The 14,736-nt window shown below is 36.1% G+C and overlaps 1 protein-coding gene across 3 annotated transcripts in view; it reads left to right on the top strand.

The window, feature by feature from the left end:
* Positions 1–14,736, top strand: part of LOC116150515 (metabotropic glycine receptor-like) — an 87,865-nt gene that overhangs the window by 18,604 nt on the left and 54,525 nt on the right. For all 3 annotated transcript variants that reach the window (XR_010382414.1, XR_010382413.1, XM_064489647.1), the window contains one exon: positions 10,220–10,325. Coding sequence is in view for 1 of the 3 variants with exons in the window: in XM_064489647.1 (XP_064345717.1) it covers positions 10,220–10,325 (106 nt within the window). In the remaining 2 variants the exon portion in view is untranslated. The remainder of the gene's footprint in view (positions 1–10,219; positions 10,326–14,736) is intronic.

Below are 14,736 nucleotides of genomic sequence, written 5' to 3'. Positions count from 1 at the left end.
TGCTATATATCTCATGCTTCTGCTTTTTATTTATAGAAATCTCTTTTAAAAATCTTTCTGCTACTACTCATACAATCAGTCCATTTCTCTACTACTACGTAATATTCTAATGCTGCATAGTGTGTGGAAAATGTCCAGTTCTAGGGATAAATACCCAAATTGTCTTCACTACCCTGCCATTGCAATAACACTGTGGTTAGCTTAAATGCCCCTTTATGGACCTGCATGAGAATTTCCTTGAAAGATAAACCAAAATGCAGGATGTCTGGGTCGCAGGGGGTGCTAAATGTGATTTTACAAAATATTGCAAGGTTGTTCTCAAGACAGGCTGCATCAGTCTACACGCACACCAGCATGGCGTACTGGCTCCTATGGCCTCACATCCCTGCCAACACTTGGCACTACACAGCTTTCTAATTTTTTGCCAGTTTAATGACTGTAAAGTGGTATCTCACTATTGCTTTAATTTGCATTTCTCTGGCTACTAATGAGCTTATTAAGCGTCCCTTCATGTGCTTGTAAGCCTGTTGGGTTTACTTTTTTTGTAAACTGCTTGTTCATAGCTTTTGCCCATTTCCTATTATGATTCCTGTATTTCTGTTGTACTGGAAGAGATCCTGTTGTATTCTAGGTACTGTTTCCTTGTCAATTTTAGAACTGCAGTGTCACCCAATCTGTCACCTTTCAGGTAACTTTGCCCGTAATATTTTCCCTTGAGCAGAATTTTTAAAACTTTCTGATGTTATTTACTTAGTCAAAATTTGGCCTTACAGTTTATGCTTTTGGGTTTCATGTAGGAACTCTCAATGCCTTCCCACAAAAACATTCTCTTATATCATTGACTACTGATGATATAAGTATCATCAGTATCTTTAAAGTTGTACCTTTCACAGGCTGTGTATTGGGAGTTCGCTTTTATACATGGTATTGAGTAGGGATTCAGTTATATTTAGTGAGACAGGTTCCCAACACTATCCTCCTTTATTTTACATATAAGTGCCTTACATGCACATGTATGTCTCAGAGCTCTCTATTTTGTTCAACCACTTCCCATGTCTGTTCTCCTGTCAACACTATAATGTTTTATTGTTGTGGTTGGGTAATATGTCTCAGTATTTGCTTGGGGAAAGCCTATCTCTCTCCCCTTTTCACAGCTGACTCTTATTTTTCTACTTAAAGTATGCTATCAAATTTCTAAAAAATCTGTACAGAATTTTGATTGATTCTGCATTACATTTATAGCTCCATTGGATGAGAACTGACATTTTTAAAACAGTAAAATTATTCCCTTTCAGAACATAAAATGTCTCTCCATTTATTCAGATCTATTTTGTCCTTCATTAGAGTTACAAAATTTCTCTGTAAGTTTCATATATTCTTGATTTACTTATTTTATTTATTTAAATTATTTTTTTTAAATGGAGGTACTGGGTTCAACCCCCAGTACCTTGTGTATTCTATGTGTATTTAAACAAATATTTTATTTATTCATTTTTTGTTCTGCTTTTGTTTTGGGGTGAGGTAAGCAGGTTTGTTTGTTTGTTTGTTTGTTTGTTTATCTATTTATTTTAATGAAAGTACTGGGGATTGAACCAAGGACCTCAGGCATGCTAAACATGCACTCTACCACTGAGCTATACCCTCCCCCATCATGTGTACTCTTAATTACTAGAGAACTTATAAGTTCTGTTACTATTTTAAATGGCATATTTTTAGTGCTGACTTTTTGTTGGAGATTGTTGGTATAGAGAAACGCTATCTGGTATCTAACAACTTTGCTGAATTTTCTTATTCTCATATTTGTCTGTTGATTTTACTGCTAGATAAGTGATCATGTCATCTACAAATAATGACAGTTTAATTGCTTCTCTTCTGATCTTTACATCTCACTTTTTTCCTTATAGAATTAGTTGTGACTTTTAGTGTTAAATGGCATCAGTGACAGTAAACGTTTTTGATTTAAAGGGAACATCTTTTAAGTTTTTCCTTTAAGTATAGGGTTGATAGAGACAGGTTTTATTAAGTTAAGAATTTCCTTCTATTTCTAGTTTACCATTAAAAAAAAGTTAGGTGTTGGAACTTTGTAAAGTACATTTTTATATTGGTTAAAACAATCATATAATTTTTTCTCATTTCTCCTAGTAAGCTGTGAATTTCACTGATATTATTTCTAATATTGAAACATACTTTTATTCTTGAGATATACTCCAGTGGATCATGAAGTATAATTATTTTAATTATTTTAATATTTGCTTAGCCGATATTTTGATTAGGATTCTTAGATTTATATGCATAGTTAAAATGCGACTACTTTTTTTTTTTTAGTATTGTTCTTATGTGGTTTGGAAGCAAAACCATGTAAAATAAATTGGATGGTTTTAGTTCTTTTTTGGTTTTAGGAACTTGTAACAATAAGAGAACTGTTCCTTAAAAATTTGCTAGAATTCATATACAAAATCATGTATGAAGGCCTGAAGTTTTTCTGGGAAATGAATGATTTAAAATTTTTTTATGCTTATGGTTGTATTCAAATTTCACATTCCCTCTTAGGGCAAATTTGGCCTTTTACATTTTGTATCAATTTATCCTTTTTGTTGACTTCCTCTAGTTCTTTACGTTTGTTATAGAATAATCAGTCATAATACCAGTTTTACAAACATTCCTTTGTATCTGTTTTTCTGTGTATTGTTTGCCTATTTTCTGTTTATATGCATATTTTCTCTTTAATTCGAGTCTCCCTTATTTATCTTTTCAAAGAAATTTAGTTTCTTTATAACTAATTTATTTGAACTATTTTGAAATACTTTTGGACCTTCAGAAGATTAGCAAAGATAATACAGAAAGTTCCCACATACCCTTCTCCAGCTTCCTGTAACATTAACATCTTATGTAAAATTATCAAAAGTAAGGAACTAATATAAAGGCATGTTTTTGATTAGACCAAAAAAAAAAAAAAAAAGAAAGAAACTAATATTAGTACAACCCTATTAACTCAACTACAGATTTTATTCAGATTTCCTGTTTTTCCACTAATGTTGTTTCTCTTCCAGGATCCAAATAGGATATTATATCTTATAGGCTGAATTTTCCCCCAAATTCACATGCCAACGTCTTAGTCCACAGTACCTCAGAATGTGACTGTATTTTGAGACAGGATCTTTAAATAGGTAATTAAGTTAAAATGAGGATGGGCCCTAATCCAACATGACTTGTGTCCTCTTAAGAGGAAACTAGGGCACAGGAACACACAAAGTGAAGACCATGTGAAGACACAGTAAAAAGACAGACATCTACAAGCCAAGGAGAGAGGCCTCAAAAGAAACCAAATCTGGTGACACCTTGATCTTGGACTTTTAGCCTCCAGAATTATGAGAAAATAAATTTCTGTTGTTTAAATCACTCAGTCTGGGGACTTTGTTATGGCAGCCTTAGCAAACTAATATATCATTTGTTTTTCATATTTCCTTAGTCTCCTGAAGTCTGTGATAGTTTCTCAGCCTTTCCTTGTCTTTATAAACAATATTCTCTTACGTTATCAACTATCAGCTGACACTTCTGAAGTGTGCGGAGAAGATATTTTGTTGAATATCCCTCAGTTTGGATTTTTCTGATGGTTTCTCATGATTAGATTGTGGTTTTGGACTTCTCGGAAGAATACAACAGAGGGTAAATGCCCTTCTCATTGCACCATACCAGAGTACACAGTATTATATATCTTATTATTGGTGATGGAGACCTTAATCACTTGGTTGGTGTGATGCCTGCCACGTTTCTCCACTCTAAAGTTACTATTTTCCCCTTTCCATTCTTTATTCTAAGTGAATTACTAAGTTAAGCTTATACCCGAGGGAAAGTGAATTAACTTCTTCCTGGAGGGAGGAGTATCAACAAATTTTGGATACATGTTAAAACCACTACAGTAATGAATGAATGTTTTGGAGAAGGTGAGATGCTTTGAGCTTATTCAAATATCCTGTTTCTTCTTAATGTTTTCCCCACTAATTTTAGGGTTTATCAGCAGGTCTTGCCTGCAACATTTAATAGTGATGATTTCCTATTTCTCTCATTCCTTCTAAATGTATGAGATGAAATTCTTTTGTAATGAAGAGTTGTTTCTTCTTCCTCATGTAGTTACTTAGTCATTTATTTATGAGTATGGACTTAGGGATATTTATTTTAGGTGTTGAATCCAATATTATAATTTATTTCATGGTTCAGATTGCTCCAACTTTCACAACTGGGAACTCTCTTAAGTTGGCTTGTGTCCTTTTGACATGCCTTTGTTCTTATTTTCTGAAAATGATGCTTTAGTCGTATTTTGCATATTCCCTGCCCCAGGCTTAGGTTCATTCATTTTTCTAACCCTGTTCCAGGATTCTGTTTTACTTGCAGTGTATTCACTGCCATTCAAATCCAAGTATTCATTAACTTCTTTTTCAACCTAAGGGTTATTTAGGAATTTGTTTTTATTTTCCAAACATGCAGGGTGTATTTAAGCTATCCTTTTAAGAAACTTAATTTATAATTTAATGCTTATGACTAAAGGACATAGTGTGTATGACACTGATTCTTTGGAATCTAAGGTTCTCTCTGAAATACTGCTGGTTTATTTTTGGTAAATATTTAGTTAATATTCTGTGCATGTTAAAATAGAAAATGAATTGTCATGTGAAGACCATGTACCTTATATATGCCTAAATAGTTTAAGTCTACTCATTATAATGTTGAGATATTTGCTAATTGCTTCTTTGATTTATCAGTTTCTCAGAGAGGTATGTCAGAAATTCCAAATACAATTGTTTATTTCTCTTGTTATGTCAATTGTTGATGATACACCCACAGACACAAACACACACGTGCATGCACTTAGGTGCATTTATGTTCTTGGTGGCTATATTCTCTTAATCTACTGTTTCCTTCCCAATACACAGTATCTATATTGGTTAGATGTTTCAGTCACCTATTTCTGCATAATAAATTACTGAGAAAACCTAGGGGCATAAAACAAGCATTTTATTCTCACAGTTCTGTGAAGTTTTTTTCTTATTTTGGGGGAGCTGGTAGGTAATTAGGTTTATTTATTTAATTTTTTTTAATGGAGGTACTGGGGATTGAACCCAGGACCTCCTGCATGCTAAACACACTCTCTACCAATGATCTATACCCTCCCCTCATTGTTCTCACAGTTCTGTGTATCATAAATCTGGGAAGGGCTTGGCTAAGCAGTTTGTTTCTAATGTATGTAGTATCAGCTAGGGTGGCTGAGGCTGGAAGATCCACTTCTAAGATGGCTTATGCACTCGTATATCTGGCAACTGGACTGGGATGTTTGGAATAGCTGGGGGATGTATGGGAACTGCTCAGTAAACTCTCCTTCCACATTTACTCCACCTGGCATCTTGTATTACTCACCGCAGGATAATCTCAGGGTAGCGGAGCTTCCTATATGCAAAATACACCTATCCCTCTCAAGTCCCCCACCCTCAAAGTCTCATTTCATTGTGATATTGTCTTAAAAGTCTGGATTTGAATGAGATCCAGATGGGCATGAGTATCTATGTGTATGGTTCCTCACATATAGTACCTCTCAATTTGACGACCTATAAAGAAGTATTAAATCTATCCCCTCTCCCCAGTATCCCCTCAACATCCAAATGTGGTTAAGAGATTGAACAACTACAATAACACTTCAGTTAAAGAAGCAGGATGCACATAGCAGTTACTAGTCTATGGCAGTTCTGAAATTCACTTCAACACATACCACCAATCTCTTGATTAGAACCAGTCCTGCTCCCTGGGAAAATTCTCTGAAGGTCCTGGCTTTACCCTCTGGGCTCTAGAGTCTCTCCTCTGAGCTAGCCTTCCTTTTCCTTAAGAAACTGACTCTGCTGCTGGGTGGCCTTCTCAGTTTGCTTCATGCCCATAGAAGGGTGGGGGTGGGGGAGGTATCTTTTACAATTTTGTACTCATTTCCTTTTAATTCAAGATGATAGTTCTCCTGTCTATGCTGTTCATTGAAAAATGTGGGTTTTCCATGAATCTTACTGGAGTTCATTCTACTAGATGAAAGCGACATTTACAAATCTCTTTTAAGATAAGTTTTCTATCTTAGGCCCTGTGGTTGCTATGCAGTAAAGCCTTGAGAATCTTAGAATCTCTGTTTAACAGAGAAGGTCTTTGAGGCATACCCATATGACCATCAGAAGTCCTTTAGTCTCGCTGAAAGCATCTATGAAACACTGCCTTAGATCTTTCTGAGGTCTTAACAAAGGACTACATGGGCTGTTACTGTCAATTTTTTGGAGTGATGGAGAAGGAAAATTATTGTCCAAGGTAACATGGTGAAGAAACAAAAGCAGGATTTCAAAACTTTCCTTCAACCTATCTAGTTTTTCTTTCCATTCATTCACCCATATAAGTTCATAATGGTTTTTAGTTTCTCTTTGTCTCTCTCTTCTTTTTTTGGTCATTGTTATTGTAGCTACCATTTGCATCTCCCTAGTATCTGCAGTTTTTTCAGGGTTAATTTTGGGGGTGGGCAGATTTAGGAGCTGACGGAAAATATTACAAAGACATGGGCTATAGAAGTTTTAGTCTGTTGAGAAAAACATCATTAAAAATCAAATATTATAGTAAAGAGTGCTAATGGTATAAAGAAGGTAAGCACAGTGTTTAATGGGGAGAATAGAGAGTTTATAAATGAGACTTGGAGTTCGTGAAAGGCTTTAGAAAGGAACCGGGTAGGAGCTATGATGGGTAAAGCACAGCTTATGCAAAGGGGCTTTAGGTATGAAGGTATCTATAAAAGAATGATTTTCTGAGATAGCATGAATTATTTAGGGCCTCACGTGTAGTTCTGAATTGTCTGGAACAAGTGAATGTATGCAAGAGAGTGAGTGGAGAGTTGGAAGTAGAAGGGGCCTGGATATAATGTTACACCAGAGAGCCTGGGTTTTATTCTTTACAAAAGTGGGAAATACTGATTTTAAGCAGGGAATTATGAGGATCATATTTACAGGTTTCAAAGATTAAACAGACAGCAGTGTTTGATGCTTAAGCTTTAGGGCTGCTGGCTTGTATGGGAACTTTCTAAAGTCATGGAATGGGCACTAACGAGTTTTGTGGTCAACTGTTTTTTTGTAAAATTTGCAAAAGGAAGATTTAACTGAATGGTCTCTTTCTACTATAAACTCCCTCCACTACATTTTCCCTAGGCTGTGGGCATTTTTGGAAATTGGTTAAGGATCAGTTCTGCATTATTTAGTAACATATATTAAAATAGCTTATAGTCACATCTGTCTATAGCTAAGTTACCGCCAGCCATCTTAGTATAGAAATACCTTCTGGTAATGATCTTGCAACCCATCCAGCAGTTATAACACAAAGATGTAGGGCCAAAGGTCATACTGTGATATAAATTTATATTCATGATTTTGTATTTGTTTCTTAAAGAAGGACCCTAAACTGTATAAACGTCAGGACCTACAAACTGAGATCCTCACCTGGAGCAAAGTCAGACAGGTCTAAATTAGTAAACTATTACAAAAAATTTTTTAGCTCCCTGAGATGAAGGCCTGAACCGAGCAGAAACAGCAGAAATGGTGGGTACGGGTCGAGATACAGGAAGCAGACAGGGAGTAGAATCTAAGGAACTTGGCAACTGTTTTCATTCAGGGGGTGAGTTTCAGAATGAACAGGTTATGGACTTGGATGGATGGAAGCCCACTGATGGAGAGAGAACATTAGGGAAATCACAGATCTCTTTTGGGGATGAATCCCATTTTGTGCTTAGTCCAGTGGGAAATTTTGTGTCCTTGAAGAAGTGTGTGAGTACAAACTTGCTATGATTATACCTTGAACCATTGGGTTAGAAATCTCACCTCAGTGAGGCTTATCCTGACATCCTTAAAAAAAATTTTTTATAACCTACCCTCTGTTCCCACCCATCCTCCTTACCTGCTTGAATTTTTTTTTCTCCTTTGCTCTTTTTAGTTTGTAATGTGTAGCATAATTTACTTATTTATTATAGCCATGATTTATTATTTGTCCCACACTGGAGATGAGCTCCATGAAGGCAGGAACTTTTTTTTTTCCCTCTGACTTACTAATGTATTTCAAAGACCAAGAATAATTTTGGCCCATAGTAGGTGCTCAATAGGTGATGTATTGAATGAATTAGAAAAAGAATGTTATTTTCCGAAGAGCATGAGTAGAGCCGAGAGTGGGCTTGCATGATTGGCAGGACCTGATAGAACATAGTTCTGTGGGAAATCTTGGTGGGTGAAGGCAGTCAACAAGTCAGCCAATATTTATGGAATTCTTGCTCTATCCCAAATGGTAACTTTCCACATCCCCCAGGATTTAGCATCTGTTCTCCATGAAACATTCTGATACTTCTTAAGACATCTTAAACCTTTTGGGATTGCTTGGGCAGGACCTGTATGGTTCACCTTCATGGCTTCTCATGTTGCTATGCACATTCCAGGTGATAAGTATTTGTTGGAAGAGTGAAGGAGTGAACTGGGTCAAGGCATTCAGTTACTTGGGAGTTCAGTTATTTATCACATGAATAGCATTTGTTTTATGGAATTATGGTCCACAATAGTAATGTTTTGCAAACTGCAGCTATTTCTCGGAAGGATTTGTAAGTTTTTTTATGGTAAACGTTTGGGTTTTCCTTTCAGTGATCCCCTGAGAAGTGAACTTACACATATTCTGGGTTGCCTGGACATCCGAGTACTGACAGGAGGTTTTGGTGTGCCTGCTTGTTAGCACTATGTGGTGTAGTACATACTTTGTCACAGGTTAGCAAGAACAGAGGCAGCCTTAAGAAGTAAATGATTTATTCACTCTAGATGAAGCCCCAATGACGTGAAGCCACTCTGTCAGATGATTTCACAGTAGCTTGAAAGGAGAAAAGAGATGAGAAAAATGAGTCATAACATGGTAAAATAGGCTTGCTGAGCTAGCAGTTGGTATCATATCCCTTTTCTGAGAGGTGGAAAAATGTAATCATTGGTGTTTTTAAATTAATATTTTAAATTTCAAATTTGTTGGCTTAACAGTTTCATTTGCATTTGTTTTGTTATTTTGTGTATATGTGTATGTTGTAGCTGGAAGAGCTATAATATAAGGAATTTGAGCCTACCTTTATGTTTGTACACATTTAATAATATCATAATGAAAATAGTTTCAGTGGGGGACATGGGACCTTGAACATGTGTTTTTATGTTTAGTGAGTTTTATTGGAGTGTTTCTACTTTATTTAAGTTTGTGAAAAAAGACATTACAGAGCTGTGGACTTCACGGCCCAGTCCACAGAAAAATTATTTCAATGAAGTCCAGCTGCAGTAGTTCAGTGTAGGACAGGTATGTCTGTTGCTTCTACTGCTAGGGATGCTGGTGGTGGTGAAAAATAGAAGAGGGCGATCTTAGGATAATGTAGGGAGATTTGTTGGCAAAAATGGAGGAATTTTAAAGTTGGAACTTCCTTTGCAATTTTGCTTTTGGCTCTGAATTTGTGAGTTCTCTTTCTTAATGACTTTTCTCAAATGGGTAAGTGAAATGCAGTGTTCTTGTTTCTAGCCTTAAAAGAATAAATACTAATCAGTACTTCTGTGGATGATGCAAATCTCTGGTGTGCAACACTGGAAGACCTGAAGAACTGATTAAAATGACTGTGATAGAAAATCAGAGGAAAGAGATGCTTATTTTCTGACACTGTCTTTCTCCTAATTAAGCACCCTTGCCACCTTGTCCCAACTTCCCCATCCCTGGCCTTGGGTTGGGAACTAGAAATAGAAAGAAATGAAATAAGAGCTTTAATTTTTTTTTTGCTTTAATAGAATGGGTACTGGGTACAGATATTAAATCAGAGTCAACTTTGCTACCATGTCTGGAGCAATACTGTCCCAAGTTTGGTCAATCAACAAATCTTTATTGAACACCTACGGGGTGCCAGTCATTATACAGGGGGTTGAAGACAGTGAAAAGTATAGAGCCCCTACCTTTGGGATTTATATAAAAATAATACTTGCTGATTTTGTTCTGTTGTGTCTCTATCTTCAGTTGGTACCTGTTCAATGAATATGAGTGGGAAATTTGAAAATTTTTAGTGCATTCTTTATGCTGATTTGTCTGACTTCTAGGGTAGAATAAAGAGTTAGAAATTGCAAAAGCCCAGATTAATTTGTTCTTTCTGTCTTTCTCTGTTTTTAAGGGGTGTCATGAAAGTTGACATAAATCTTCAGAAAGTGGACATTGACCAGTGTTCAAGTGATGGCTGGTTTTCAGGAACTCACAAGTGTCACCTTAACAATTCAGAGGTAAGAACATGGAGATAAAGTTCTCTGAAGTCGGAAGCTCAGAAATATATTACCTTTGAATATATTGTATTTGTGTGGAAAAATGAACAAGAGGCATCTCTGGGGGAAAAAAAATCTCCTATGCAGGTGTGAATGTTGCCAAATGAAATGAAAGAAGATTAGAAAATGAAATTTGTGCAGAATAACTGTTCATTTGGGGACTGAGAGAAGGCTGAAACTAAAATTATTTCTGAAGTTTGGCTTTAGTAGAAGGCTGACCCTATTCTTCAAAATGGGCTGGAAATTAAAATAGCCATGAAGTGAGAAACCAGTCCCAGGAGGGATCAACCAGATTATGCACATTTTTATGGAGTATGATGCTTGTTGAAACATTGATGGTATTCATTCAGACACCCTGCCATCTGCTAGAGAAGCAAAAGAGAAAGTATGGCAGGGTGATTTTGAAAATAAGGAGAAAACTCTACATAGTAATCTGGAAAGGAAATGTGTATATTTGATGTGTTTTTTTCCCAATTTTCAGTTCCTATCCATACTTGATTTCACACGACTCTGGTTGGTGAGGAACAGGCATAGAGATCATACTTCTAGAAATAAGACTGTCAGGTTTTTTTTTAGTAATTAATTTTTCTATTTAATGAAATATTCTTTAAGTTCTATAGTGTTTTACAGTTTCCAAGTTTCATACAAATAATTTCATGTAATCCCATAATAACCCTTTTTGTTCCTCTAACCCTATGTTGCCCCTCCCTGCTTCCCTCTCCCCACTGGAAATAACTAGTTTGTTCTCTATATCTGTGAGTCTGCTTTTTTTGTTGCTATATTCCCAAGTTTGTTGTATTTTTTAGATTTCACATATAAGTGATATCATATAGCGTTTTTCTTTCTCTGTCTGACTTATTTCACTTAACATAGTGCCCTCCAAGTCCATCCATGTTGCTGCAAATGGCAAAATTTCATTCTTTTTTATGGCTGAGTAGTATTCCATTGTATATATATACCACATCTTCTTTATCCATTATTCTGTTGGTGGACACTTAGGTTGCTTCCATACCTTAGCAATTGTAAATAATGCTGCTATGAACACTGGGGTGCATGTGTCTTTTTAAATTAGTGTCACTTGTCTTTTGTCATTTCAAAGAGGACTTGTGATTCCATCTTCATTTCATTTTCAGTAATCTATCTGTGAGGTCCCCAAATTCTCTGAAACAAATGTACAATAAAGTTCCTGACCTTGAGTACTTGGGCTATCTCAACTTTGAGTCCATGAATTTATGAGAAAAGTCAGCTTGATTTATTTAAAATAGGGGCTGATACTCTGGTTTCTCTTCAGATTGTATAAATCTTTTGCCTTTTAAAATAGGGGCTATAGAGTAATCTACATCTTCCATTTGAATTTTTGCCCATGTGAAAGATGGTTGTACATAGTGCAATTGTAAGGTTAGGAATTTTAAATCAAAAGGAAATTTAACAGGAAGCACTTATCTGTGCCATTACACACAAAAAGATGTATAGACAGATGTGCACACATATACGTATGCTCATTGCATGTTTCCCATGTGCACGCCCCACTATCCTGCCACACATAAGCCACATGTTCCTATAGGCCACCACCACCCAAATAATCTCCCACAGCTCCCCACACCCCCCCTACATTCCACACATACCTGTGCCTGCCCTCCACACTTCCCACCACAATATCCCTCAGCCTTCCCCCCCCGCTAATCCCTCTAAAAATCTCCACAATCACTGACATCCTCTAAGCCATCACACATCCCCACCATGTTCCCACAACCCCCACACCCACTCTCACATCTCCATCAACCTCCATATAGCCAGCCTTCCACACAGCCCTCACTTCCTTCACTCCCACCCCAAACTGGGACCCGATTATGTAGAGAGGATGTTTCTGTTTTGTCAAGTCACAGAAGTCACGATCTTTTCACCTCCCTTTATTATCTGTTCTTATGGTTTTGAACTTTTCTGAGTTTCTACTTCCCTTTGGGTGATTCTGACATTTCTAAAGATACGAATTTCATTCACTGATTTGGTAAATATCTTTACCCGGATTACCTATCTCCATGCCAATGGCATATAGCCACGTAGCTTTGTCTTTCAGCCAGAGTGGAATTTTTTTCTGCATGGGGGTCTATTGTGGATATTATTCTGTATGTGCTCATTTCTGTATAGCCTTGTTTCAGTGGTGCTCCTGGGTGGTTCAATAAGCAGTCTGTCTAGAAACAGGGAGATATTAACTTATCAGTCTATTACAGTTGCTGCTTGCCTCTAATAATCTCCGTGTAGTTTTTTCTTCTTTATTTATCTGACTAGATGGTCTTATTGGAAGAACTTCTTTCTCCTTTTGGAATATTGATTTATTTTCATTGCATCAGGATTATTAATTTTCTATGTGTTCCATCTCTTTAAAGCTTTCAGATAAACTAATTTATTTCAAGATAAACTATTACCTTCTATTCTGGTTAACAAAAATTAGGGTGAAATATTTAACTTTTTGCATTATATATGGGAGCATTGTATTTATTCAATTCCTATAAGAAAAATGGGAAAAACATATCCTGTAAGACAACTGACAGTTCAATGAATCTCATTTGAATGTGTTGTAGAAAGAGGTTCAGTGATTAAAAAATAACATCAACAAACACTGAGTCTACAAAATGCATGTTTTGACTTGAACTCTGGATCCCTCCACCCCTTTCCTTGCCCAGTCCTGGGAGTGGGAGGAAGAGATCTTGGTGTCCTAGGCTGGGCCCATGAGGCCCTTGGTGGGTAGTGTGATTTGCATGGGGCTGGCCTGGAACCCTTCATACTTTTCTGTTGGGCTTCTCTAAGCTTCTGTAGTCGGTGTTGGTCACTCAGGGCACATCCTCAGACTTGTGACTAGTTCAGTCGTTCCCTGTAGTGATGTGAACTGGAGACTAGGAACTGGCTTCTATTGACCTTTTTACTGCTTGAGAAAACAGAAAGAAAAGCTTTTGTCCAGGGCATTTTTCATCTCCTTTGTTCCTTGTCACAAATCTTCTGTTATAGACCCCAGGATCATTGGGTGTAGGGGCCTGTCTTGATGAATATCCACATTATAAGAAACAAGGGCACTCATCATGTTTACTGTGATTTTTATCTTGCCAGTGTTTAACATTATTTTCTTATAAATACTTGAGGGAATTACCAATTTCAAAGTTATAATTAAGGCAAACTTTTCATTTAAAAATTTTCTCCCCAGTGTATTGACTTTTCAGCCTCCAAGTTATCTTAAACTAGTACAGCAAGTCTGATGTCAGAAACAGCTAAGTGGTATGAAACCAATGACCAAAGCCTCAGGAGCATTTTAGAAAGGCATGGGAGAGTTGGTGAGGAAAATTATCTCTCAGCAAGTTTGGGTTGTTATAGGGTCTAGGAGGCCACTAAGTATTTTTTGAAGGGCATAGTAAAATAAGATTTGAGTTCACACCCTGAGCTGGATTGCAGGATTATTCTGGCTGTTTTCATAACTGATCCAGGTCACTGCTACCTGGACCTGCCTATATTTTCAGTATCCATTTAAATAATTCTTGACCTATTTCCATATCATTGTTTGCTTTGAGTACACAAAATCCTTTCCTACAGAATAGTTTATTAAAAACACTCAAATAAATTGCTACTCATTTTTGTTTGAAAGGTTTTCTTTTGCTTTGTTTCCATTAGAAGATTTTTTTTTAAGTCGTTATTTGAAATAGGAAACATTAGGACAGTGGTCTTGAAACTATTTGAATATACTCTGTTAGTAAAAGTGCCTTAAGCATCCACCCAGAGTATTTGTATATTTTTAGTCTACAAAGTATATGCATCTTTTGTTATATATTCTGTATATTATAAATCAGGAAACTTAATTGGGTTGAGATAAAGATGAAATGATATTTTAATGTAGATTATATCTTGTAAAAATAAACATATCTTTAATGAGAGCAATGTAGTTGACTGAGTTACAATTTTTGAAAAATTTTCAGGGACAGTGTTATGATTCTGCTTCATCATTTAAAAAATTTTTAGTTTAATACTTAGTAATGCAGTGACTCAGAGGTCTCTAAGTTCAGTTTATTTTTATACTTAGTTTTAATGTCTGTCATAGTTGAAAATATGCCTCATAAGTATATGTTAGTCCAAATTTAAAAAATAAATTGTCGACTGTATTTGCTAAATTATAATGTTCATTTTTCAGTCTCAACTACTAATTTTGCAAAGGTGTTTTTTTTTTTTTCCATTTGTTTTGTCTTTTTTCAGAAATACAGCTGGCAGTTTTTCATCTTACCTAATGTCAAATGGTCCCTGAAAACTAATTGGAAAGCTAGGCATGTTAATATTTTAAAAGAATAGGTTAAAAGTCCACTCAAACTTTCACAGAGAATACTTTTAAACA

This window comes from Camelus dromedarius, chromosome 9, assembly GCF_036321535.1.
Source record: "Camelus dromedarius isolate mCamDro1 chromosome 9, mCamDro1.pat, whole genome shotgun sequence".
NCBI lineage: Eukaryota > Metazoa > Chordata > Mammalia > Artiodactyla > Camelidae > Camelus > Camelus dromedarius.
This window is presented reverse-complemented; position numbering and strand designations above follow the sequence as displayed.